Source organism: Periophthalmus magnuspinnatus, chromosome 2 (assembly GCF_009829125.3).
Source record: "Periophthalmus magnuspinnatus isolate fPerMag1 chromosome 2, fPerMag1.2.pri, whole genome shotgun sequence".
Classification (NCBI taxonomy): domain Eukaryota; kingdom Metazoa; phylum Chordata; class Actinopteri; order Gobiiformes; family Gobiidae; genus Periophthalmus; species Periophthalmus magnuspinnatus.
In genome coordinates this window covers 8,435,606-8,463,554 of record NC_047127.1, presented here as the reverse complement: position 1 = coordinate 8,463,554, position 27,949 = coordinate 8,435,606, and the positions used below count along the sequence as shown (strand labels likewise).

Here is a 27,949-nt window from a genome sequence, read left to right as displayed (position 1 = left end):
AACATGCAAGCCAGGGATTGTTGGCTTATGACTGCCGCTCATTGAAATTGCAATTCAAACTTGAACAAATACTGTATGTTGTTGCTTTTGTGGGGGGAAAAGTCTAATAACTTTCAAGGCCCAGAGATTTTCTTGATTTCAAATAACCAACACATTCCAACTACACTGTTTCCAAAAATGTAAACGGACTATCCAAGTTGGATATTTTATTATCACATGTATTTTACCATTTATACAGTTGAAGCTGCATGTATGACCACAAATCTCTTAATTGGTGAAGAAATTAGTAGCATGATTGATTTAAAGCAGTGCTTCTCAATTATTTTCTATCATGCCCCCCTATAAAGAAGAAAAAATTTTGCGCCCCCCCCCCCCCCTGAAAAAATAAAATAAATGAAATGATATAATGAAATTTAATTAAATATCAAATAAAAAATAAAATAAAATAAATATCAAATTAATAAATTAAAATTAAATAAATATCAAAATAATACATTAAAATTAAATAAATATCAAATTAAAACAAGTAATTTAGCAATTTGGTACGCCACCTTATATGATGCTCAGTGCTTGCTGGTTTAAGTGACATTTACAAAGCGGGATGATTGTTGTTAATATTTGGCACGTTTCCGCTGAAAAAACTCCAGCGTCTTATCAGCGTGACTGAGGTGTAATGAGGTGGCGCCTTAACTTATTTGGCTTACTGTCCACTGCCAACATTTTCAGACACAGCAGACACCGGTCTGTCCACGTGTCCCACCGGAGTCTCGGTGAAGCCAAGTGCTAAATACTCTTCATCAGACTTCCTTGTCTTATTTTTCGGGTGACTTTACCTCTGTCTATATCCGCCTTTCTTTTCATCCCTGTTAAAATGTTTTCCATAGTGTCTCTTTAGCAAAAGTGTTTCTTGTTCACTACCCTGTGTCACGATCTGTTCGCTTTCTCCTGCTCTTTGCTGTGTGCGCGCTGCGTACAGTACTACAGTGTCATATGCCCCCCCGGGCATCTCACTGCGCCCCCCACTATTTGAGAACCACTGATTTAAAGGAACTGCATGCAACCTGCACTCTACAAAAGTTCTACAATCACCACTGAACCTGGGTTGCCATTACATATACTGTCGCACCATGGACAAATTAAAGATTGGCTGCAGATACCTGGGTTTAGGTACTGATGTTTCAGGTCAGAGAGAGCCCTTTAGGTTTTAACCAACTGGATTTCTGAAACTGGCAACCCAGTTTCTGGCAACAGAGACATCTGTGTAATCCCTCGTCGTCCAGATCTGATTCTTCGTCTTTTGCTACAAATGAGAGACTCATATGAGGCTCATTGTGCTTTCTAGACGGATAATAATCTTGATCACCAAATTCTAAGATAAATCATCATGTCCAATGTTTTTGTATTTAAGAATAAATCAGTATTACAGTAAGTTCATTTTGATTTGAACATAGATCATGTTTATGGAATTTTAAATGAAAATCTTACATACAGTTCCTTTAAATCAACCTATATAGAGACGGTCAAAACAAAGCAAGTTGGGTTGGTTAGTATTTGGGGCAGTTCTTTAACTTGAGAAAAAAAACAGCCTTTATTTATTGATTGATTTATTTATTTATGCACCTGATGCCTTTTATGATGTGACCTTTTTACTTCGCAGATTTCAAAAAATAGATTTTTAGGTATATTAAATGGAGGTTAGGTCATTTTATTTGAGTTACAGTAATGGGTGCCTATATTAAAACAAAGGTTCATTGTAAACACATTGGCACAAACCATACCGGCCCATGCTAAACCGTACCAAATCATGCTAAAAAGCCACAGTGGCAATGATCAAGGTAGCCCCTTATTTGCGTCTTGTGTCATGTATACAGTTAGCTTTCCCTAGCATTCTTCCATGCAGGTCTAATTTTAGCACTGCTCCGGTTTATTGTCACTCCAGGAAAAGTCCAGGGTAAATAACATTAGGCTGCTCTTCCTCTCCCCTCCTCTCCCTCCTCTCCCTCATAGACAAACAAGAACATGGCAGCATAGAAGAGGCGAGCTTTGGCTGAGGATTTGCAGTTAAAATTAGCATGGCTGCCGCTGCTGCATTAGCCTAGATAAGAAGGGGGGAGAGAGAGATGGGTGGAGAAGAAAGAGGGAAATTGGGGTATGGGGGATTGGGATATCTGCAGAGAAGTTGTATAGCTTTTATCCTGGTTTGGTTCATTTATGCTTCAAACTGACCCAGTAACAACAGTACCATGTATAAAAGAAACTCATTTTATTGGACATTACTGTCTTAGTGCTAAAATGGGACAGTGGTGCAGGGGGTTGAGATGCCAAACAAGAAGAAATGTGGTTTGATTCCGAGTGCAAGCCAATGTCTTTTGATTGCGTCCTTGGGCAAGACACCTCCACCCAAGAACAATCTAATATTATAATTTTCATAATTTATTTCTGTTACCTAGAAACCATAATAAGAACCTAAACTCAATAGGTATCCATCCATCCAATTTCTTCTGCGTATCGTTTTATAACTCAGTGCTACTTTCTGTTTTTCTTATCAACTTTTTTTTTGCACCAAATGGCACTTGACTCCCACCAAACCAAGTAATTAGAAAAACTGATCATGTGTAATATGCCTGTTTACTGTGAAGCACCAGTGGAGACCCCATGCATGTGCTGTGATGAGGGAGAGCCCAGTGAGTTTGGAGTCAGACAGGAGCAGACACGACAAGTCATTATGAGCGGATCAGAAGTGCTCCCTGTGGAGATACACAGGTGTGTGTGTGTGTGTGTGCTGACAGCTACAGCTAATACCTCATTATAACATATAGATTATGTTTTTAGTTCAAATGTAGTAGCCGAGTTACACATTTATGGAAGCAATAAACATTGAATTAAAGGAGCTGTACATTTTTTTTTTTCTTTTAAACAGTTTACAGTGGTCCAAAGATATTCTTCACTTTACCTGCATTCCGAGCATCGTAATCAGTCTGGACATTTTATCTTCAACAGCTGCTTATACAGTATATCTGTAATGGGGAGTTGCTCAAATACATGGGGAAAATCAGATACAGGACATTTAAAGATGGCTATTGCTTATGTTATATTGGTTATATTGAAACTTGACAACACTACCCAACCGACTAAATGCTGGTAGATTTGTATTTTGTCTGGTAACACTCAATTGTAATTATTGCAGAGGCTGACCAAAAAAAGTAGTTAACAGAAAATAAGAGTGCTAATGGTACTGCATGCACCTTTTGTTTTTCTTTTTGCATGTACTGTTAATTTAAAAAAATGACTCATGACATTTATTTACTTATTTATTTTATGTATTTATTTATAGGTTTGTATAAATAACTTCATTGTTGTATCAAATGTTTGCCCCCTATATTCCCCTATTTGAAAATTACAAACTAAAACTTGCTATGACGTCTAATATGTTTTCCTTTTTAATTTGAATGCGATTTCCTCCTCAATTTGCCATATGGGGTGTATCGAGATCGAGTCATTTCACAGGAAACTGCAACTGATCGCACACTACTCTGTTTTCTAGAATTTATGTAATGTTATAAATAACTTATGGCATAAAAACAGCTTTTTTGCATTGCTTTGTTGGTTGCTTTCAAATGATTTAAAATGGCCGTTTATCACCACAACTGAAATTATTGGAACAAATTAAAACAAAATGAGGATGTTTGTCCAGGCTGTCTTCTTAGTATTATTATTACAGTCCAAAATGTCTGACTTCTAGAAGATGAAAAGGCTCTGCACAGTGATCATTTAAATGGGGTCCATTTATCACCATTACACCTTTCATCCTAATTACAGTGGGGTGTTTTTTCTATGGGACCACCCAGACCCTCACACAGCACCTGGAGACCACCCGGGTTGCCCAACAGGTGTGGGGGTCAAAGGGCATACCTGGGAGCATAAAATTGTCACCTTGTTTCTAGGGAATTTGTCTTAATGTATGACTTTTCTGTAACAAGGGAAGTCATTGTAGTGGTGGATAGAGTAGCTAAAGTGGTACAGTTGTCCCTCACTATAACACGGTTCACCTTTCGTACTCTTTTCGTACAATTTTGCATGTTTGTTTTTTTGATTGTGCATTGTGTTTTGCGTCCTGATTGGCTAAGGGACTGTAGACCATTGTCCATCAGTGTCTCGTGTACAGTACAGAATGCTTTCAGCCAAATTTACATAAATGTTCGATGGCAGTGTGACTCTAAAGTGCTGTAAGTTTGCAAGTTTTCTCCCTGACAAAACCCACAATGTCGATAAAACATTCTGCACTGACAAAGGCTCCTGCGAAGGTTTGAACTTTGAGAGTGTTTAAACAAGAGAGAAATGTGAGAAAATGTTAATGCCTGTGTGAGAAAAGTGTATAGTGTGTGGTGAGGGGTTTTACAGCTGCAAAACATATATAATAATTGTAAAAAATAAAGCTGACTACTTCACCGATTTTGTCTATTGCAGGTTACTTTTAGAACGCAACCCCTGCGATAAATGAGGGACCACTGTACACGAAAACAGTGCAGAACTTTACTGTAAAAGTACAAGTTGTAATCAGAAAGACTAAAATAAATAAAAATAAGGAAATAATAAAATAAATTACAGTGTTTTGTAATTAAAATAAAATAAACCATAACATTTTGGCTAAAAATGAAATTACTTAAATTAGCAAAAGCAGTAAAATTTTTATTAAAGGTCCACTATATAACTTTGCTGGTAGAGAAACTTCTACCTGTTTCAAAATGGTATTGCTTTGCCTTGAGCGTTCCACCATATGGCTTTAAATTAAATATGGAGATTAGCGCTCACTCTCTCTTAGGTCTTGGTTTCTTTTGTTTTTGTTATAGCTTCACACTGTAGCACTTTGAGATTTGATTGTCTAAAGTTAAGTGCATTATAAATAAATGTGTCATTGTTAGTATTATTATTAGCTGGAGACACCACAAAGCCAAGTTACAGGTCAAATGTGTGGAGAGACAAGCCCGCTAACAATAATAAAGCAGGTTTTTCAAGACATTTTTGAGCAATAAAAACACCTGTACTTGAATGAATACAAGATAAATAAATTTAATGCCAAACTGCCGTACTGGAATATTCAAGGCAAAACAATAACATCTCCATAAAAACAAGAAAGAGGCAGAACCCCATCAGAAAGGTTTACACAGTGCACCATTAAGGTTTCAATAAATAAAGTATAACGGGTAAAAACAACAAATAGTCAAATGTAATAACTAGCAGAGCGTTATTGCAGTGAAAGTCTGTTAACACATATTGTCCACAAGAGGGCAGCACCACAGCACAGTCGGCCTCACACAGTGGTCTGGATTGGTGTGTACAGTCAGCACAATCTCATGTGTGTTTCCTCTCTTCCAGCGTGCCGGCTCTCCTGTCATAAGAAATGTGAAGTCAAGGTAAGACATCATGTTTGTTACTTTTCTATCTATCTCTGTTGTGCATAAAAGTGACAGTGTTATCAAAACTAGTAAAACATTTAGGTCTATTCTAGGAACAAGCTTTACGAAATCCTTGTGTTGTTTTCAAGATTGGAAAAAAATTTTAACTACGTGTTATAGTTATTGGATGTTTGTGGTTGTGTGTATGATAAATATTTGTGTCCAGTCTAGTCTGGGAATCACGGGAAAAAGTATAACTCTTACTGCTTTATTTTATAACTTTTGAACCTTGTAAAATAAGTTGTTTTTTTGTGGTGCATCAAAAAATGTATAACTTTTCTATTATTTATTATAGTGTATACCAGTTTGTATCATTAAAGTTGAGATTAATTATGACCAGGCATAACAGTGCAAGCCAATTATGTGAAATGTATTCAGTTTTTCAGTTAACAGTTTGACTGTTTACTAAGTTGGTTCAGACCAGGAGATTTTTTCTGTAAATCCCCAGCTACTTAGGTATTTTCTGCTTAATATATAGACAAAAGCAGTTTGTGAAATTGCATGTGTCTAATTAGGGCTGTGCCAATGAGTCCAATTTTTTTAAGATCAAGATTCAGCTTGGGTCTTTTTAATGGAGAGGTCTGCAGCAGTCAGTAAACGCATGTGGTTTGTAGGAAGAAATTTGAGTGTTTTTTGGGTTAAATTGTGATGATTAAAGTGATGGTATGTCTTTTTCTGGAGGTGGAAAGTCAACTGCATGATGGCAATAGAAAGTGCAAACCATACTATACTGAAAACTTCCCTAGTAATATAGATATGTTTTATGCCATACTGTGCAAGATTATAGTAAAGGAATAGCATTTCTATGGAAACCAGTAGGAGAAAGCCCCCCTCCAGTTTAAATAAGAGTCAGGTTTATGAAGAAGCAAGCCCACTCAGAGTAAGAATGCATGTTCCATAAAGAATGCATGCATCCATAATGAAAAAAAAACATACTTTATTTTAGTGTATTCTTTGGCAAAAAAAAGTTACACACTGTGGCTTTAAATCTGCATTGTTCATGTTCAGGAAATTAACATTGACACATATTTCCATTTGTTTTTAATAAAACTGAATCAAATCCAAAACCATGATGGATCAATAGCCCTTCAACCTAATTTAGAAAAGGAGCTGAATATAACTCAAATCAGTTTGTTTTCCTCTGCAGCCTGTGCTATGGTGGATCTTGTGCACATTCCCACGGCCGCAGAGGTGGCAGACTCTCTCCCACTGTGTGTGGAAAAGAGCTGCACTCATGGAGAGAGTAAATGAAAAGGAAGGAAGAGCGGAGCTGGCTTTTCGGGGAGGGGAAGTGCATCGGAAGGCTATTCTTAGTGGTTTTAGCTGGGACTCGCGCTGGGGAAAATGCAACCTCTTCCCCCTTTTTTTGCCCCTGAATTCTAAAGTCAGCCCTGTATCCAAACAACCATGAACACGAACCTACCACAAGAACTGGAAGAACAATCCATTCTGCAACCAAAAGGAAATGTTTAGTCAAAAAACACAATCACCAATCTAAAAAAATACCAAAACGTTAATTGGTTGCCACGGCGGTTGTTGTTGGCAGTCCTTGGCGAAACGACCCCAGTATCATAACAATGTAACTCGGCGTTGTAAAAAGAGCAAGTTCTGTAAATAGAGTTGTGGATTTAGGCCTTGTAAATTTCTGGTGAAATACAATGAAAGTGTCGCCAGTGCACTCCGGGTTTATTGTTCCAGCGCGCCGCAGCTTCCACATGTGAGGCCGCGCGTGGAGCCGAACTGGTGTTGTTAGCTTTTACGCAGCAGACCCATGTTTTGACAATGTTTAATGGGGCCTTCGCAAATGGTAATGGAGGAGTAATGGTGTTAAATGATTTTAGCGTGTCTGGCACTTATGTTTTACACATTGTAGAAAGTGGGGGAGATGGAGTTGATAAAGTCTGGAAGAATAAATGGTTGTTTTAGTTTTCAGCTGGTGTAAAGGTGGGGTGATAGTTAATCTCAGACAGTATACAGATTCTCAAAATGTTAAAATATGATGTTTCAGAGAATTGTGATTTTTTTCCATGTGGTTGATCAAAATTTGCCTTGCCTTGACTGCAGATATATTGTAAAAGAGGTCAAAGTCAGACCGCTTTGTGCTGTCTGCACCTAAATATAAAGAGTTTTTATTGTATGAGGATCTGGAAGTGGATCTTAGCATGCTACTTGTTGCTATTCTTACAAGACTGTTTTCTGAAAGTTTCTAAAAAAAAAACTTATAAACTCATCATGGTGAATAATTTGGATGTTTGAAATGCCTAAAATAAGAGAGCCACAACTTTAGACCATTGCAAACCGTTTACAATGAGCTGGTGACTAATAATTCAACCTCCTCGTTACTACCTCCCTCAGCCAATCAGATCCAATTACTTTTGCCTACCAATCACCTCTCATTACAGTCATGTAAATATACTCTCTCTCCCCTCCCACATTCTGGTGTTTCAGCTACAACTCTCCACTCCCATCTCCACCGCAGCAGCAGAACTATCAGCCTCTACAGCCTCTCCATCTCCCTCACTTTACTCTTAACCATATTAAATGAAATTTTTAGATGAAAACCCTGAAACTGATGTTATTGCAGTTGCTTTTTTTTTTTGTTTCATGTTTTTAAGTATTTCCTGATTGGTTCTCTATTTAGAAAAAAAAAACAAAAAACTTTTACACAACTGGTTTATTTTTATTCAACTATTTGTTTATTTAAATTAGCACCAACTTACAACTCCTTTAAGCTAGTTGTGCAATTTTGTGCTATTTTGATTTTTTATTTCTGATGTACCCTTAGTATTATAAACTTTTTAACAGCGCGCAAACCATTAAATTGCTCAAAAATTACTGTGGCAACATTTATTATTCCCTTCAAATACTCTGCATTTTTATTGGACAGCCATTAACTTACCACACAAAGGTTAGCCCGGAATTTTCCTCCAAAAGATACCATCACAATTTACAATGGCTTTTAATACACTTGGCACGGTTTCCAATGACATCAGCAGGTCTAGCCACTCCAAAAGACTATAATTAATATTAATAAAACATACTGCTACAATGTCATTCACTGGAGGACATACCATAAATTCCTCTCCTCTCCGTGTTTCAATACTTACTCCCAATCCCTGTAATTTCACCGTCTATGGCAACATTATAACCATTAGCGATATGTTTTTCTTTCTCGGTTCAATCGGTAATCTTCAAAAATTGCCTCGCCATGTGGTTCGACCATCAAAACTTATGAAAACGTCTCATCTAGAAGAAATATGGTTGCTAATGCGGGTTGATGAAGCACTAAGAGTCTAACCACCGTTGCTACCCTGTTTTGCTTTCCATCCAACCAACTCTAGATGCCTCTTCTGGGACACTTAAGCTCGGATGCTCGGGCTTTGATGACCCTTTCGTGTTGGTTACGAGCTGCGAAGACGATGATGAGGTGTGGGGGTTGTCTGGACAGAGGTTGCTGGATAGATGCCCAAATGTCTTGCAGCAGGGGAATTACAGGACACCCAAGTGGTAGGCTGCAGACTTTGGGGGGCTGCTGTCTGCTGCTAAGGGGAACGGTCTCCAAACTTGTGGTCTTTTTTTGGGGGGGGATTCAAAGCTATGCACACAAATGATCGTGTAGGAGAGGACTGCGGTGGAATGTAAAGGGAACCGGCTCTTTTGGAAGGGTCTGATGGTTAAAACATGGATCTTGTTCACAATTGAAATGTTGCAGACTATTCAAATTGAACAACAGTGAAAGATAGCCGTCAAAGATTGAAAATGTGGCAAACTTTTGTCTCTTTTTGCACATTGGCATAGGATAACATTTTTTCTGTCTTGTACTACAATCTAATTGAGGCTTATTGCTGGGTTTAACTGAAAGTAAAGGAGAAGCTAACTAGAAAAAATCTAATAGTGATCTGATCCCTCTGCCAAAATCCTACTTCAGGTGTATCATCATAGTGTAATTCGGTGCTTCTCAGATTAATGCTGCTCTTAAGCTCAAATAGAGCCACTTGTCCTTATCCTCTCCTTCCCTTTGCCAGCTTGTGTTGAGCTTTGGTGTGAGTGACGGGTGAATTTAACCAAATCACAGTAACGTGTGAACTCTCAGAAGAAGCAGATAGTAGATAGTTAATTTGTGTTTGAATTGTGATTAGAACAAAATGGGAAGGAGCAGTATGTAACTTTCTAGGGATGGCTGTTTGTGAAATTTGACCACTGTGTCGTGCTGACATCATTGGAGATATAATACTCCCTACAATGGAAGTATAGCCAGACTGGACTGCTTTAAACTGGAATGAACAATAATATCAAAATATCTTGAGGGTTCAGGTCTCCAGGTGGTGGGTCCTGTACTGATGTAAATAAACGTCTCGAGCTTCTTACAACTCTTGGCTACTTCAATTGATTCTACAAGGCGTGCGATTTTCAAGTTTTTCAGTGTAGTAAACATAACCATAACCTTTGTTGCCTGAATAGTTACATACTGTGACTTTAAATTGTGTACAGAACAAACAATCAAGGCATTCATTCCATTATGCCTTGACAAAAACATCTACTTCAATCGTTTCGCATCACAATTCGTGAAACGGGTTACTGACTGATTGATTTATGTACTAATTACTGCTATTCACAGGTCTCATGGGGTAAAAAAAACACATTACATTTTCCTGAACTCTGTCCATTGTCTTGAACCAATGTAAAAAAAAAAAAAAAAAGACTTTCACACAATTCAATTTCAATAGAACTAAACCAGGCATGCAACCACAGTCTCACTGCATTTTTACCAAATCTTTTCATCATTTTGCAAATCACTACTATAACCAATGCACTGGACATGGCAGTAACATTGTCTTAACTGAAAGAATAGACGACGTAGTAAGATCCGATGTCAACCTAGCATTAGCCGTACATGTAAGCGCTCTGTTCTCTGTCAGCCACCGTGGAAACAAGCCCTCCTGGAATGCCGCTGCCGTGGTTAGCCTTATTCGATGAGGCTATAGCGGGTTGGACCAGTCAGAAGAGGTTTGGCAAAGGACGGTACAAAAGCCAGGCTAAAATGATGGGAAGGAGCTGGAGAGAGCTACGAGCAATAACGCGGAATATTTTTCATGTAAACAAACTGCTCGAAGGGAATGTTGTTGTTTTTTTCACTTCGGCGTTGGCCTTGTTTTGTGAAATTGTGTTTACATGTTTGCGCTGTGGGCAGAATATAAATGCAAGAGAAATTTGTTTTGCGGGAGATGGTAATTTGCAGTTGGCAGAGGTAGCTATTGTTGAAGTTACCTTGAAAGCAATACATAATTTAACACAGAATGAAATAACTTTTCAAGCTAATTACACAAACAATTCGACAATTACTAGCCTATATTTTCAAGCTTAGATTAGTAGTAGTAGTAGTGGTAGTGCTAGTTGTTCTTGTTGTGGTAGTAGTAGTAATAGTAGTTGTCGTAGTTGTTGGGTAGAAATTTGTTTTGTGGGAGTTGATAATTTGTAGTTGGTTGAGGTAGCTATTGTCGAACCTTGAAATAAGTGCCTTACATCCCAATTTAACCACATACAACAGTATCATTCAACACAGAATAAAAGATCAAGCCAATAGACAAACAACTGGGGTACTAGCCTATATATATGATTACATTTTTGGTTTGTGCTGTCTAGGCAGTAGTAGTAGTAGTAGTAGTAGTAGTAGTGGTAATAGTGATAATTGTATTAGTGGTTATTGTTTTGTAGTTGTAGTAGTAGTTACCTTAGGAACAAGTTTGTGAAGGTGGCGAGTGTCTGTTTAGTACAAGTAGTAGTTGTAATTATACTAGTATGACTTGTGATAGTAGTTGTGTTAGTTGTAGTAGTAGGTGTTGTAGTAGTTCCCCCATTTAAGTTTGTGAAGGTGGCAAGTGTTTAGACTTTAGAAACATATGGTCGAAGTGATTACACAAGGGGCTGTATTAGTAGTGGTAGTTGTTGTATTAGTAGTTTTAAGAGTTGTAGTACCTGTAGTTGTAGCATTTGTAGTAGTTGTTGTAATAGTTATTGCAGTAGATGTTGTTTTTTTTTCCCCAAGTCCAAGTTTCTGAAGGTGGTGAGTCTTTGTTTAGGAACATATAATGGAAGTGATTACTAGAGGGGTAGTTGTGGTAGTAGTAGTAGTGGCAGTTGTAGTAGTAGTTCTTGTTGATGTAGTTGTAACAATAGCTGCAATAGTAGAAGCAGTAGTTGCAGTTGTTGTTGTAGCAGTAGTTTCTCCGAGTCCAAGTTTGTGAAGGTGGTAAGTGCCTGTTACGGAACATATGGGCACCAACTTTTTGTTTGCTCTTAACGCCTTGGTGCAAGTCAATAAACACCAACAATTACTTTGCGACTACTTTTTAAAAACAAGCTCCCAATTTTGTCAAAACAGGAGTCCAGCCATGTCTATTTTTACATGTTCAGTCTTTATCACAGTTTTTCCAGTCTGCCAGAAGCTCTCCCCTCTTACATAACTCCGATAGCATTTTGCATTTCTTGCCAAGGACAACATTGGGTAGTACTCCATTATATTTACTTCAGTAACTTTTTTTAAAATTTAGTGGTTTCAAAGTAGTTTTCTTGCAACATACGCTTACTTGAGTAATATTTTTATTGAAGGAACAGTACTCTTACTTGAGTAAAAGTTGTGCTTCCTTTTCTTCAAGTGACAAAAACTTTATATTGACGAAATTATGCTTGCACCGCTCCTTCAGATATGATTTATTTTTCTAATTTGTGTGCTTAAAACACCAGATTTTGTGCATTATTTGATGTTTAGTCCTTCAAATAACATTAACTTCAAATTCTAAATCATATGTTGTGTTTAGATAGTTACTCTTTAAGATACTCTTCATTGAGTAGTGGTTTTCTCAGATTTTTTTTAACTTTTACTTGAGTAATTTCTTGGACCACTATTTTGTACTTTGATTTGAGTCATATTATTTTGAAGTAACATTACTCTTACTTGAGTAAATTTTATAGCTACTCTACCCACCTCTGGCCAAGAAGAGGTCAACTTTATTAGCCCTTTAATTTAGCTTCTCGCCCCAGTTATACATATTCTCAACCAGTCCTTTCTAACTTACCTAGCTCTGTTATTGAGGTTAAAAGGCTTTGGTGGTTTTAAACTAACGTGTGAGGATGTGTGAAATCTTGCTCTTTCATTACAGACTTGCTAAATGACAAGCTCCATTACGTACACTTATAAGGGCGCTTAGCTGACGGAGGAAGCTAAGTTTTAATCAGTGTCGCAAAGGCAAAATATAGAACAGTTGTGATAATATTCTGGTAATGTTCACATTGGGGGTATGACCAGTGATTGCAAATATGGTCAAACTTATGTAACAATATTAAAGCTAGTCATAGGCAAATTTAGTTAGCTTGTTAAACATTGTTAAATTATTTTGCTATGTTTCTGTATCCAATACCTGCTAACATTTTGCATTAAGTCTATACGACAAGAAGCACTGCCACCGTGTCTGCTGCAAATTGCACAATCTCCAGACTTTTCTGTTTTTATCAAACATAGACATTACTCAGATATTGGCTCCAGACATGAGATAAGCTTGACAGATTTAAGCAATAACAGACTGCTTTACTGGCTAATTAGAGAAAAAAAACTGACACCATAATTATCTTGTAATTAACTTCCTTCATTCGTAAACCAAACTGTACCACTAACCCCCGACCACCTTTGCTTATGAAGACTTTTCTAACCTAAGAGTGGCTTGCATAGTTAGAGGCGTCTATAGAATGCTGGCACATAAAAGTGAGCGCCCATCCAAGCGTGAAAGTAGAAGGTAGGAGAAAGAGAGAAAGGTTGGTCCGATGACACGCACACCGCTAGCAAGAGCCAAGCCTCCTCATTCCACAACACAGAGGAAGGTCTGTTCCCCCGACGAAAAACACGCCCCATCAAAGCTCCGGCGTGGCCCGTCTCCATGGCGACGCCCTTCAACACCGTAGATGCTAGTCGGGACACGGCGTTGGCAGAGAGACGCTACGGCCGCCATAATCACCGGGTGCTAGCAGATGACTGATGGCCCAATATACCTCCAGTCCTCGTCTGGAGGTCAAAAGCTGGTTCACCCCGAGTGTGCACATACTTTCCCCCAGAGGAGCCTACAAAAGAGCACTCCTAGGATATCCGCTCAACTTTCACAACAACTGCATTGGAAATTAGAATGGGACATGGGCTAGGCATATGGAAAAATGGTAGCTCTTTTTATGGGTTAAATGAATAAATGAAATGTATAGAATGTGAAAGCTGTCAAAAACTATGGAAAAGTATGTAAAAACCTATAAAACCTATACATAATAGTAAAGTTCTCTAAAAGCTGTGGTAAAAAAAACCCCTCAAAATTATAAAAGTTTAATACCAATGAAAAGTCAGTGTTGGTCCATCATTTACATAGATGTGGCTAGATGGTTAAAAATGGAATGTACGTCCAATTAAGAAAGAAAATTAAATTGTATATGCTGTAGGATACTTAAAAAAAAAAAAAAAAAGATGAGGAAAGATTTTTTTTTTTTTTAAAGAAGAAGCAGTTTTTGTCAGTTTGCAAGCAGCACATTATATTCTGGTAAGTTTCAATTTTTGGATGTAACTTTTATTGCTTTTATGGCAAAAATTCTAAAATAATGCTCCTATCCAGGCTATAATTTAGTTGTTAAAGTTAAAGTCAATTGTTGGTCAGTCAGTCAGTTGGTAAAAGTTAAAAAGTTATAGCTACATTGTGCTTTGGCAATGTGCATTATATTATTAGAAAAAAAAAACAAAAAAACATGGCTTTTTTATTCATGCAACATTCCCATAAGGATCCAATCTCATTTATGCCAAGTAATTTAAATCACAAACTACATTTATTTTTACACATAGCATTGCCAAAAGACTGTCAATGGTTTTTGTTTCGTTTTTTTTTTTTTGTTTCAGTAGAATCAATCAGTCTACCAAACTGCAGAAGTTTCCAACCTGACCAAAGCTACAATATGCGGAAAGGGAATACACTAAATTTAACACAATGACATTAGACAATATAAAGTGTATCCAGGTACTGCTTCATTTCAATTCTTGGGCCCAGTTCACAGAGAAAGTCTTGTGTCGACAGCCCTATTGAAGTCTGTCAGGAGAAGTAAGGAGGGAGAGAGAGAGGGAGAACCAAGAGAACAGAAAAGGGGAGGGATACAGTTACCATCTACCCCCGGAGAGCTCTCTCATTTTGGGCACCGGAATCACAACGCTACCCCTTCTAACCACCTCATTTCTCCTCTTGGCCATATATAGCTCGTTTGGACATTTCTTGGCACGCTGTCAGAGAACGGAAGACAAGTTAAGCGGTACGAATACGGTGTCTTGGGGCACACCTCCTTGCTCAGTGATTCAGTAGCTCTCTCCTGGCACGCGTTGAGGATTACCACTGTTGTTTGGAGCTAAGAGGAGGAGGAAAAAGTCTGCATTAGGTACTCCCACTGTGGCGTCTACTAGAAAGGGGTCAACAGACAAGCGGGAATGTTCATGTAGAAGGGATTGATGCAAAAATACAAGAACTGATGTCTTAATGCAGGTACGTAAATGACAAAATACCAGACAACTGTTGCTACTTCATTCTTGATATTCTTTCTCATGGTATATGTTCTTGAATGCGTTTTTAAGGACTTTTTTGGGAAGCGGTTCCATGGGAAAGTTGTAGTTAAGGGAGTTGACATCTTTTCATGACCCGACATAGTGATTTGTGGCGGAACTAAGAGCCGGGAGCGACCGGGGAACTCAGCATGGATCCACACGTGTTTTCACTCACAGCGGAACATGCTTCTGTTTTGGTCCTCCCGCTGCTATTGTTAGGGCTACTGTTAGGGTTTTGTTAGCTAGATGTGTACGTTGTTGGATTGAGATGGATGATGCTAACCTCTGGCCTTGTGATAACGCATGGATGGCAGGTAAACATGAGCGGTCAAGGGGTTACGGAGCTTGTGCGCCTTGTCTCCTCCTAAAGAGGAAAACAAGAGGGAGGAATGTGTTGATGTTGCCATGGTAACATAGAGTGTTTCCCATGGATGTTTTCTGAAACCTCGTCTATACCTATGAAATATATGTGCTACTGCTCCTTATTGAATTGTAAAGTCTCTGGAATGTTTGTAGGTGCAAGAACCTACATTTAACTGTGACCTGTTGCTCTGCTTGTAAACTGTGGTGGTGTCATGGTGTTTCCTTGACTCTCTCTGTTGGTCTGTGGCTTTTATTTGAATGCAGCTCTAAATTTCAAGCTTTTTTACATTAGCCAACGATGCAGCGAATGTTCCACATTAGACTTATCTATGTCCATTAAGACCAAGGAGCACCACCACCATGACAGGCTGCAGGTCAGATCTATGTGGCTGGCCTGATGTAGGATTCCAGGTATTTTCAGCAGGTCAGCAAGTTTAATGTCATAATGTGCAACATTCAGGCAATGCAATAAAACTCTTAAACTCTCGCACTGTAGTGTAAATTATGTTACAATAAATACTCAAATATTTTCCCAGTACGTCTTGTGTTGAATGTTTTGAAAATTATTATACATACATTTAAAATAATTTCCATGAAATATTATGTGTTGGCCACATGTTGCTTAAGATGAGTTGTAATTTGAACCTTATTTTCTTTACTTTAAATATGAATAAATACAATGAACTATATGCAGTCGCTCTGTTGACTAAAAAATTGATGGTGTGATTCCTCATATTGACATGTTAGTATAGTATAGTATAGTATAGTATAGTATAGTATAGTATATAAGCTCTACCACATTTTCTAGCCTCATTTATATCAGATTTGGTTCGTGTATAGCTGTCTAAAGTTATTCCTGTGTAGGAAAACTGTTACAAAGACATACTGCTTGCTCTGAAGCTTTAAACATTCCCTAATTTATGTCTCTGTACCATCACGAAGATGTTCTCTGAGAGTGATGCTTCACACCTGTGCTCCCATGTGGACCATTTGTCTCCTCCACGTTATAATACCATTTGTCAGGACACTTCATCTTTTGAGGCCCAGTCAAATAGTCCCGCAGAGATATGTGTTTCAAAACTGAAGCGAATGATCCCAGTGGTAAATCCTAACTGATTAATTGTGCATGATTTGGTTAAAGTGCATCTGACAGGTTTTCATATTTTTCTACTTATGACTTGGCTTGTTGCGATAGTACTTGGGGTAAATATTTATCATAGTTTTACATCAGTTGAGTGGCAGTTTGTAGGAAAAAAAAGTTGAGAACAAAAATACAGGAAGTAGCGATGACTTCTAAAACAGCCTCTACCTCTACTTATGTCATCAACACCGAAAATTATATTCAAAATGCAGAGACAATTTACAAGGCAGTTCTTCTGGCAGTTAAACATTGATTTAACAAAATGAAGATAATATATTTTATTAAGTCTAATCATAACTATTATGCAATTTAGACAAGCTGAGTTTACAGTATGGTTGCTAGGTAAGAGTTACCTCTACTTATGTCATATCTGCTTCCCATGTCCAACCAGGAAGTAAAATTATAAACTTAATCAAAATGCTCAAACTAGAGAAAAAAAAAATCTATTTATCAAAACCCCAAACATAATGACATTTACCATGTTTTAGTAAATAGTGGAGTCTAACCTGCCATATGCACTTTAATATCAAGTGACCATAAAAAGGCAAACCACTATGGCTACATTACAGGACCAACTTACAAGTTAGAAGCCTATTTAGCAAATTTACACTTTCAAGAATGTAAAAATTGGTACTCTGACTTAGATAATTGCCCTAACAGATCATTTCAAAAGATCTACAGTTCGAGGAAGCCTATATTTTATTGCGATTTCTGGAGCCACTGATTTTGGCCAGGCCTTGTGTCTTTTTTCTCGCCTCACTGTGCTATTAGTGGTCAGATGACAGGAGACGTCCCACATCCACCCATTAATTAAACAGGATCTGATAGCGATACTTTGTCCAGAGACCAGCCCAATGCAATATAGACCAGTAATGACCAAAATGTTTGGATTAACCTGGATGAAGTTTAGAGAAATTAGACTGCATACATTATGTTGATATCACTCTATGTTGAATAAGGATCCATCGATGAGACAACTGCTTTTGTTGACTCTGTAGTAAAGTAAAAGGTCTTAAATCAATTCCTCACAATTCTCCATCAAAGTACATTTTTAAACTTAACTTAGACTTTTATTCTTGTAGATTTTCTTTAGAGCTAGCCTTTTACTAGAGTTATTGCCCTGATGAAAACCAAAGGACCAAAACGCATTGGTGTGATTTTAACTTTATCTGCCATGTGGTAATAAAGACTTTTAATTATTTTGTACTTTTGAGTGCCTCAGTTTTTTTCAACTTTGTATTTTCAACTTTTTTACTAGTTTTGCTCTAGTACTGTAATTAAATTGAGAAGCCCTAGTCTCCTTCTTCAAACTATATGGTATCGCATTGGTGTCGGTATCAGACCATACTCTACTACGCCAAGTATCAGTATTGGATCAGATTTTACAGTTACACACACTATTGGCAGATATTTTATGATACAGGGAGTGTATTAAAAGTAAGGCAAGTTGTATGCATATTGTATATTTTCATAGGCATAAATGTCGGTTGGTCATCAGAGGGGAAGTCAAAACAGTAGTAACACAAAAATCTGAACAGAAAATACCACTGGCCACAATTGCACATCTGATATCCATTCAACCTGAAAGACTGGATTTCCGAGGCAGTCCTTGTTCTTTCATAGCCACAGCTGCCTTGGAGTTGATTGACACAAATGTGGCTGCCTTCCTGCACTAGAAGCTTCTTTGACCACTAACAATAACGTATTCACGCATATACCACATTATATAGTGTCACTGTGTCTTGCTAATGGACACAGTGCCAGTTCGAAGTGGCAGGATTTGAACTTTAATAACCACCTCCACAACATGTTCCCCTACCCAGACCATCGCAAAAAAAAGCTTCTACATGATAACAAGACTATTTAAAGCATTCAGAACATGCCTACAAGAGTTGAGCTGAGCCGTAGCCGTACACTCTCCCATGTCTTTCCCATGATTCAGTGATTGAATAACCCCAGTTTATGACACACAGCGGTCGTGCCCCTGCTGCTCCAGAATCCTAGGCGGCCCTATAAATTTGTCAGTTATCCAAGACTGGCCACAATTGCACATCTGATATCCATCATTTCCTCGTTTCATTCCGACGTCTGTAGCTCGCAGTCATTTGGTTGAAAACTATATGAGAGCCACAGAACGGCCAAACCAGAGCCCACTCAGCGCTGACCATGATGAAATAACCGCTCCCTCCGTGATCCTTGGACTTTAGCAGAGGTCGGTAGTACTCAGTTACATTTACTCAGTTACATTTACTTGAGTAACTTTTTAAAGAACTTTTCCAGCAACATTCGCTTACTTGAGTTATTGAAGTAACAAAAGCAAAAATGTTGATTCCTTTTCCCACAGTGCGTAAGTAAGTGACAAAAGTTATATGTTGACAATATGAAATGATTTGAACGTTTGTGTTTCTTGCACCGCTCCTTCAGATATGTTTTAGTTTTTTCTCATTTTTGTGTCTGTTCTTTGAAAATACCAGATTTCGTCCATTATTTAATATGTAGTCCTTCAAATTACTTTAACTTCAAATCATAAATCAGGTGCTACGTCCCAACAGTGACTTTTACTTGAGTAGTAGTTTTCCCAAATACTTTTTTACTCATACATCATGGATCACTACTTTGTACTTCTAGTTGAGCGATACTATTTAGAAATAACGTTACTCTTACTTGAGTACACTTTTTGGGCGCTCTCCCCACCTCTGGACTTTAGCCTCCTCCAAGTGTGTTTTACAAAGCTCCAAAACCGACGCGCTGTTTTTTTTTTACGACCAAATAATGTCACTGAGCTCACCAGCCATCCAAATAGCTAAGCTTTCCAATGTGATAAATCTTTACGTTGTGGTTGTCTGAGGCAGTTAGCATAGCAACCATACCCAACGGCTAATTTCAATTTTTATAGCATGTGGTAGCGATTTAGCGTTAGCCGTGCTGCCCTCAACATTTAGACAGCTGATTATTCACCAGGAGACATGGTGGTTGACAGGGTTGTCGCATGAGAGTTTTTTGCTGGAAGCTTTCTTGTCAGTTCAACCATCGCTCCATTGTTTCAGCACAGTAGGGGAATCCTGTTGTGTTTAAGAGCTAAGTGAGTGATGATGGATTCTAGTGGAAACAGCAAACATGTATTCTGTACTGAAGTTCTCATGCAGCTCTGGAGAAGAAAATACATCCATTGTTGTAGAGTTTTGTTTTGTTTTGTTTTTTTGTAGAAGAGAAAATTGTGTGTTTTCCCACAAAAAGTATATGGTAAAAGCAGCAAGTTTTTTGTTGTTTTTTTTAATTGCAAAAAAATAAAAAATCTTGCATTATTAAAGTAACATGATTGGTTGTTCATAAAATTATTTGTTTTGGAGATAAATGACTTTGGCTGGCTGAGAATATGTCATAAATCCATTTTTTATTTTATTACATTTTCACTCATCGACCTGAAAGTAAGCATCAAACTCACACTTATTGGCTACAGATGGGCGGTCGACCCTAGTTTCAGTTTTGTGTCTGAAGAAATGGTTCTAAAGCTGCACATATACTAAAGGGTTTTTGAGAGCTATGGAGAAGTTACATTTAAATACTTCTTCCTCCTACTATAGTGTGAAAATGGAAATAAGTAGTGTTTGTTTTGGTTTTTGGTTTGGCACATTAGCTTATTTATATATTTCACTTTACTTAAGTAGATTTGCATTTACTAAGACAAAAAAAAAAACCTAAAAAGAAACTAAAAACTGCAGTCAAGAAATGTTTTAACAACTTTACAGTATTTAAAGTGATAGTATGTAAGATTCTGGAGGTGAGAAGTCAACTGCATGAGTCCATGAGAAAGTAAGCACGCATGTTTTTAGTTCAATAAAAACATCCATAATGAAAAAAACATGATTTTATTATAGTTTACTTTTTGGCAAAAAGTTACATACTATGGCTTTAAGTAACAGGCTTGTATTATTAGAGTATGACACCATTGGTTGTAAATGTATTTGTTTTGGCAGACTGAGTATGGGTCATAAATCAAATGAAATTAAATGTTTCAAAACGGGATTACTTTTAAAACCTGCAATTTTGAAATTAGGGAGTCATATTCTGTGGGTATTAGATGAAATGTAGCAATAGTTATTTAATAAAGTTGACAAATCCTGCAACTGCAATGTTCTACCAATATTTTTCACTTTATGGACTTCAAAGTAAAGTATAACTCATAGCATAAGAAACCCATGCATTCATCTCTCAAGTCTTTAATGCTGCCTTGATTAGTCCTCAACACCACATAAGATTTAACAACTGACAACCAACTGCCACACCACTTTTACATGATGTCAAAATGTCTACATAACAAGCGCCCCATGCAACATCAGAGCCCTGGTTGGATTTAGCATTTCTCCAAGTAAAACAGAGAGCTAGCCCACGTTTAAGCCTCTCCAAAAGGGGCAGTTCGATGCCTCAGTCCTTATTTGGCCCCCCGACTGGAAAGTGGGGAATGTACTTTCTCAGGCACACTGCCACGGGCGCTTGTGAGGCAGAGAGCAGGGCTGGAGGAATCCGATGTGCGGTCGGACCCTCATCCAGAGCCAGGGGGATGATTTATGCGCAGTGGCAAACATGCTTTCTCCCATTAACCAGGTTCTACATGATCAGGGGAGTTATTACATACGGGGAGTAAAACATGTTTATTGTAAGTGGTAAGATCTGTATTTTCTTATCTGCGTTATAATGTCTGCAGTTGTGTTTTGTTTCATTCACAGGTTTAACACACAAACTCTGCATATTTAGTTATTCTCGCAAACAGAAAACACTCACCACTGCACCATTTGTTTCAGCCCTGGAATCTGAAAAGGTAAATGCTTGAAAACTACCACTACATGACATCACAAGGTGGAGCAGAACATTTTGAGCTTTAGGGAGGCAGTAATAAAGGATTACTCTTAATTACTTAACAAAACACAACCCCTGCTATGTTTTGATAAGGTAACAACATTATAACATGACTTAATGCTCACAGGAATCCATTTTGTGTAATATAAGTCCTTGTATGTTGCAAACATAAGCTTCTATTATAATGCTTTGGCTTATCACGTGCGAGTCTATATCACACAAACAAAGCAAATGCGTAGCCCTTCTGAAGTTGTCAGTGTTTGTAGAGAGCTATAAGACAGCGTGTTTGCTCTGAAATAATAAAAAAACTTGATTAACTAGATAAAGAAAAGAAAAATACACTACAAATTATAAACTAGAAAGGTTTAGAAGTTAACCTTTAAATCTTATTCTTGCAAACATTAGCATTAGAATCAACACATTTTGCCAGAAATTAAAATCTCCATAAATCACAGCTTCATTATTTTTAACATCGCCTTGACAACCCCTTGACCCCTTTCTTAATCCAAATTTGTTAATAACAATCTTTTTCATTGATCATCGTAACCTTAGGGCTACAGTAGCGCTTTAGTCCTTTAGTGTCTCAGTTATTAGGTGGATGGACTAATCATTTTTATTGAGATATCAGGTTTTATATGGGACAACAGCAGAAAGGAAGTGAGTATGAGTTAACTGAACATTTGGTATTTATATGTAAAAAGGGAGATTTAACTTATTTTTCATGTTCCAAGTTCAGTCTGTCTTGATATAAATACATTGTTTCGTAGTCCCTAAATAGTTGCATGAACTCTTCCTGCAGGCGTAGTCTTGTGAGGGCAGTTTGGAGATACGTAATAGCGCTGAGTCCTTTTGTCACGCCTCCTTTTTCTAAAGACATAAATTACATATCTTTAGTCGACCAAGAATTCCTTTAGTCGACTACAGCCCTACTTGACAGCCTTCAACTGTATATTTAGTTTGAGACGGTACATCTGAAATGTGAACCATGTGAAAATGTATATATTTTTGTATTCTCGCACGCTCCAGATATCAGACAGATGTTGATCAACCTTACGCACTTTGATATTATGAACACCCCTTATTCCTCATAACCCCCAAAGTCCTGCTGCAGCTTACGACCTGCCATGAAATCTCTCCTTATCCACGCTTTCATTTAGACTGGACTTACTTCAATAGAGCTCCAATCCGAGGGAATCTACTGGGACTCACCTGAGACTTTTGCCCTTTTTCAAGACAACAAGCTCGCAAGCTCACCTCAAAGCCACCTACCCTTGGACCAAACTGGACCTCCTTACCCCTCCCTCCTTCCTTATCAGGGACTTGTTCTACTTCAGTGGCTGCTCAGACGGCCCTCGTGACTTCATGAGATTATAAGGCTAAACTGCTTTCCATGCTCCGTGAGGCTTCTGTATGGTCTCCTGGTCTGTTTACTTGGGACTAAGAGCTTGAGAAGGTCAGGGGGGAATCGAGATCTGGAGGCTAACCCTGCTTTGTGTGAATGGTGATTTGAAGCAGCAATATGTGAGCAGTTTTTCTTCGCTGGATAGGACGGTTTCTGTTGTGTAGAAGTAAAGAACGTTATAAGTGTATTGTGTGTGGGTGAGTTTAGTTTACTTATGAGAGAAAACTGCACATGTTGTGAAATAAATGTGTGATTGGTTCCAGCTGTGTGGGTAGAGTTGCTCTCTGTTTTTTAGTGGTTGGGTTAATAGTTCATTAGTTGAGTAGGTCATCTTATCTTGATGGCTAATGGTGGGAATAACCGCTGTGCTATGGGTAATATTAAATTTGTATGTGATGTAACCGGTTTGTGTAGGGTGGGATGAGTCAGTAATGAAGGAGTGAACTATGTATTTGTTGGATGGATATTTGAAGGATAAGACCAGAAAAAGCAGGTATTGATATATCCTTATTGACACTGTATCAAACCTTATTTTTATTTTTTATTTTTTTATGTTTTTATTTTATTTTATTTTTATTTTTTTAATCTTTTATTATGAGTGGATTTTTTTTTTAGAATGTTTATGTTTTAATTTATCTGCACATATATTTATCTGCACATATATTTAATGTTTAGATCAGTTCAAGCCGAGGTGAAGTGAAAACGATGATAACTACTTTTTAAATAAAATTCTTTATAGTAGAGGAGTTTCAATGCCTTTTAACACAAAACTCATTTGTATTGACATTAGACTGATATCTTGATACTTGCCACAGTATTTTTTGGTATCGTATTGAAACAGAAATGACTATCACCCACCTCTAGTAAGGGTTTAATAATAAAATGGGCTGAGGGAAACTCAAGTGGGGTTGATCGCAAGCTCTTTTTATTCGTACCACAATGTTAAATAAGGAAAAATTGTGTTTAGGTGCAGAAAGTTGACTCTCGTTCTGAACAGATTTTGGTTGATTTTGCAAATAGTAAAAATGTAACTCCAGTGAACGTAACATTTTTAAAAATTATAGCATAAATAGATATAGACCATGTGTGCTCTTGCCATGTTACCATACAACTTTGACTTGTTTCCATCTTTTGACACATCAGACAGAACCATAACAGCTCGGTGAGTTGGCAGCACGTTGATCCTCTCTGAAGCGTGCGATGGGAGCTCTCACTCTGATGCGTCTGAGCCCTTGTCTTAGACCATGCAGCTGTCCGGACCTTATAAGGACGAGCCAGGCACCCTTGTTCTCCTCCACGATTCTGTGAAGTTAGTCAGCGAGACGCACTTGGGAGGAATGTGAGATTGTCTCGATTGCACGCTTCGGCTATTCTCGCCGGCTGGGACATGAAAACAATATTCCTTAAAATCAGTTTTCCATAGCAAGGATTCCGCAGCACTCCAACTTGTTGCGCAGGCCTTTGGACCTTGTTGATGGATGCATAAGGATGTCATCGCAAAAAAATAAATCCAATAGGACAATGTCGTTGATGAATTATATCTTTTTATACAAGGACTGAATGTCAAATAGCATCAGGTTGTGTAGGCAAAGTGTGTAAACGGTTTTGTTAAAGGACCACCCTCATATAGTGGGTTCTTTGGCTCAAAATCCTTCCAACGTATTTGCAACTGCACTACCAACCATGTTTTCTGCTATCCATGTTATTTCTCATAGCATTAGCAGTAACTGACACATGTACATGGCATCAAAAATCTGATATTAATTGATATTAAAACTATTATCAAACCTAGATACTCATTTGAGCAGGTATCGATACAAAAAAAGCCACATTCAAATGACAGAAATGAACCTTTCCTGAATAGCTTTAGAATGATCTTGAGCTAGTACATGGCAAGTAGATGGAAAACAAAATCAAGATTGTCTTCAACCTACATTGTCTCTGTCTGAGTCTGCGTTGAACATAGCTAGAAATAACTAAGCTAATGTACCAGATTTATATCATCTTAAAAAGTAGTTGAAAAGTAGTTGATTTTACATATTCTTAACTTTTCTTAGTCTATTCCAACATCATAATTATTCACTGGGAGGAGTTTATAAGCACGTTTCATAGATTAACAATTAATAACAACTAGCATGATAACAGCACACCAGTCTTCCTGGTTCTGAACAGATAAAAATGCTTTAATTGCATGCAGACAGTCTCATTTTCACCCTAAGACCTGCTTTTACAATATATTTTAACTACATGGTCAAAAATTGTGTGCAGCCCCTTTTAATTTGTGGATTTTAAAGTCAGTCTTTTGATTTAGTTGAGGTCTAGAAACAACAGGCACTGACGGTTATGCGAAAACCAAAAATACTTAATAAAGTATTTTATTTTGAGGTCAGAAATTGTACAAAGATGTGCTAAACCAGAGCGTATGTGAGAACAATAAAGATCTGAACTACCAGCCACCAACAACTATGTCCATATACCGCATGAAAATAACAGTTTGTTATGGTTACTGATTGGAACTGAACAATAAAGAAACATTTATTCCAACCATTAAACAAGTAGTAGTTAGTTAATTTGCTCATTTTGAACACAGACCTTAATCAGATTCTAGTCTAGTTCTCTGCAGTGGACTACTTATTTATGAGATCTGGATGGATGGATGGAGTGGTAAGGACACTCCTCACTCACAGGTCAAAATGGAGTACAGGCTCCTTTAGGAGCAGCATACCTAGAGCTGCACAATCTATCGCAATGGCATCAAAATGGCAAATGGAGTTGCCACGATTATCAAATTGAAAAGGCAGTTGTTTGTCCCCTGCAGAGAACAAAATATCTTCTCTTTTGGTTGAAAATGTTCTACCTGTAGTTTTTAGACCTCTTAACTTTTTTAAACTTTTTAACCATACGTCCCATTCACATACAAGTTCCAGTAAATTGCTGGGTACAAAATGCCAGAACACTTACATTCACACATGCGCCAGTCCCAGAACATTGCTCTTTTCACACATAACCTAGCATTTGGCTCTCTGCGCTCTTTCACATAGCAATGCACTGCTGCATCATTTAAACTGACTCAGAATGAAGCGTAACTAAGTCGTGTAATCAGGAAACCAATCTCATAACCAATGAAAAATGGAGGCAAATCAGTTCTGGCTTGGTTCACACATGACTGTTCTGGAAAAATGCTGGGTAAATCCCTGTGTCAGGTTGCATGTGTGAATGGGACTGTAAGCCTATTGATACTTTGCAGCTGATGTCATCAGCATTCCCTGGGGGTGTGATGCTAACTGTAGGCATGATATGTCTGAGACTTAAATCTGAGCTTTATTTCAACACAACTACTCTGACTATTAAGAACTGACTTAGTTGGAACTACAACAGGTGAGCTGATGTTTACTGTGAAACAAGTCCCTCTCAAATAACGTCACAATATATACAGTCACAAGCTAGCTAGCATTAGCCAACAGTTTTTCAGTTATTCACTGTGACTTTTTTGTTGAAAATCAAACACCTAAACAGGATTATGAACGTTTGTATTGATCACAGGCTTCTGAAAATGTGCGGTTTAAATCCATTTTGTAATTTGCTAGTTTGCTAGTGTGCATTGTATTACCATGGTGACTGATGAATATTCCGCCATACACATACATATAGAACACCCCCAGTGACTTCAAAGTATCTATATTGCAAATGGAATACTTGTCAGAAAAATCACAATTAGATTTACCTCCAAATCTTGCAGCCCTACTCATAACCCAATAGTTCCATCGCTGGCCCCTGTGCTGCCAATTCACAGCAGTATCATTGTAGCGACAGATGCCATCTCCTTGCACATCATTATGCACAGGCAGCCTCATTGGCCTGTTACACTGTATTCTGATAGGCCTGATGATAACATTACAAAGTCACACAGTCTTTTGTTTGTCCAGAGCCTACTCATTACTGCTTCCTTCCTGTCGGCCTCTGCAGTCTGCTGATAGCCCCCCTCTCATCTCCCTTATCCATCAGCACCAAGAACCATCGTAAATGTGAGCACGTATGCAGCCGTGAATTCAAAATACAACCAAATGTATTCACACCGCTCCTGTGTACTAGTCCTAATTAGTCATCCTTGTGCTGACGGATAGGAGCCACTGTGCTGTCACCGATAGCCCAAGTTTGTTTTGCAGAATTAGCCCCTGACGCAGAAAAAACGCTATTTTAAGACAGGACCGTTGCAACATCAGGAAATCAAAGACAGTCTAATTTGGAGGTGGGAGTTTTATGGGGACGTGCTGTTGCCATGAGGTCGACTTAGGGCACTGACCAGTGTTGAGGAAGCTGAAGAGGGAAAGAACGTGTCCTAACTGTGAGCAGGCAGACCACAAACCTGCTATAATGTTCCACAGTATGGCAGAAGAATTAAGAAAAAGTAAAACATCTGTCCGTCTGTTGTCATGAAGATTCCAAAGTATAGTTTTAACTCTATGGAATCATGCAGATGACGTTTCTACCTACAGAAAGTTACATACTGTGCCTTTAAAGAAATACTGTTTTATCTTAAAAGAACATGAAAATTTCTGTTTTAATTAGTCTTACATTAAGTGATTTGTCCAAAACACTTTCTATGCTAAACAGGACTCCATAATGTGGCCATTTTGGGTGCACATACGCCTAAAATTTTGCAACTAAACATTTTCTTCCTGAAAGATACTCGTCATAATCCTTCTCCTGTGTCCTTGCTCCTCATTATAAATCCAGATTAAATAGTATAGAACACGTTTAAATGATTTTTTAAAATGACAATTAAATGAGCTAAATGTATTCACAACCTTACTTAAGTTTAGTTTAATCTATTTGTGAATGAGACACAGTATTTACCTTTAAAGAGAAGCATCAAACCTGTAGACCATCCACACTGTGTTTAGTTACTTAAATGAGGATGCCATAAATGAGGTGAAAAGGAAAATAAATCTAAACTGTTAGTCTGGAGCTCTAATGCCCAACCATGAAAACAAAAACATGTTAACTAGTGGGTCCTATAGATACAGCAGTAACAAAGATATCACAATTTAAAGTGACAGTGCACTTGACCTAATCTAGCACAGTGGATATCATACAGTGTGGAGAGATGGGGTCAG

At 37.9% G+C, this 27,949-nt stretch overlaps 1 protein-coding gene across 2 annotated transcripts in view; it reads left to right on the top strand.

Annotated features, from left to right (window-relative positions):
* The window catches only part of tns1a (tensin 1a), a 152,325-nt gene that overhangs the window by 30,325 nt on the left and 94,051 nt on the right, over nt 1–27,949 (top strand). Inside the window, exon 3 of one of the 2 annotated variants that reach the window (XM_055228378.1) lies at nt 5,377–5,414. In XM_055228378.1, the coding sequence (XP_055084353.1) occupies nt 5,377–5,414 (38 nt within the window). Of the gene's footprint in view, nt 1–5,376; nt 5,415–14,746; nt 15,011–27,949 lie in introns of those variants that run through there. The other variant, XM_055228383.1, reaches the window with a different exon arrangement.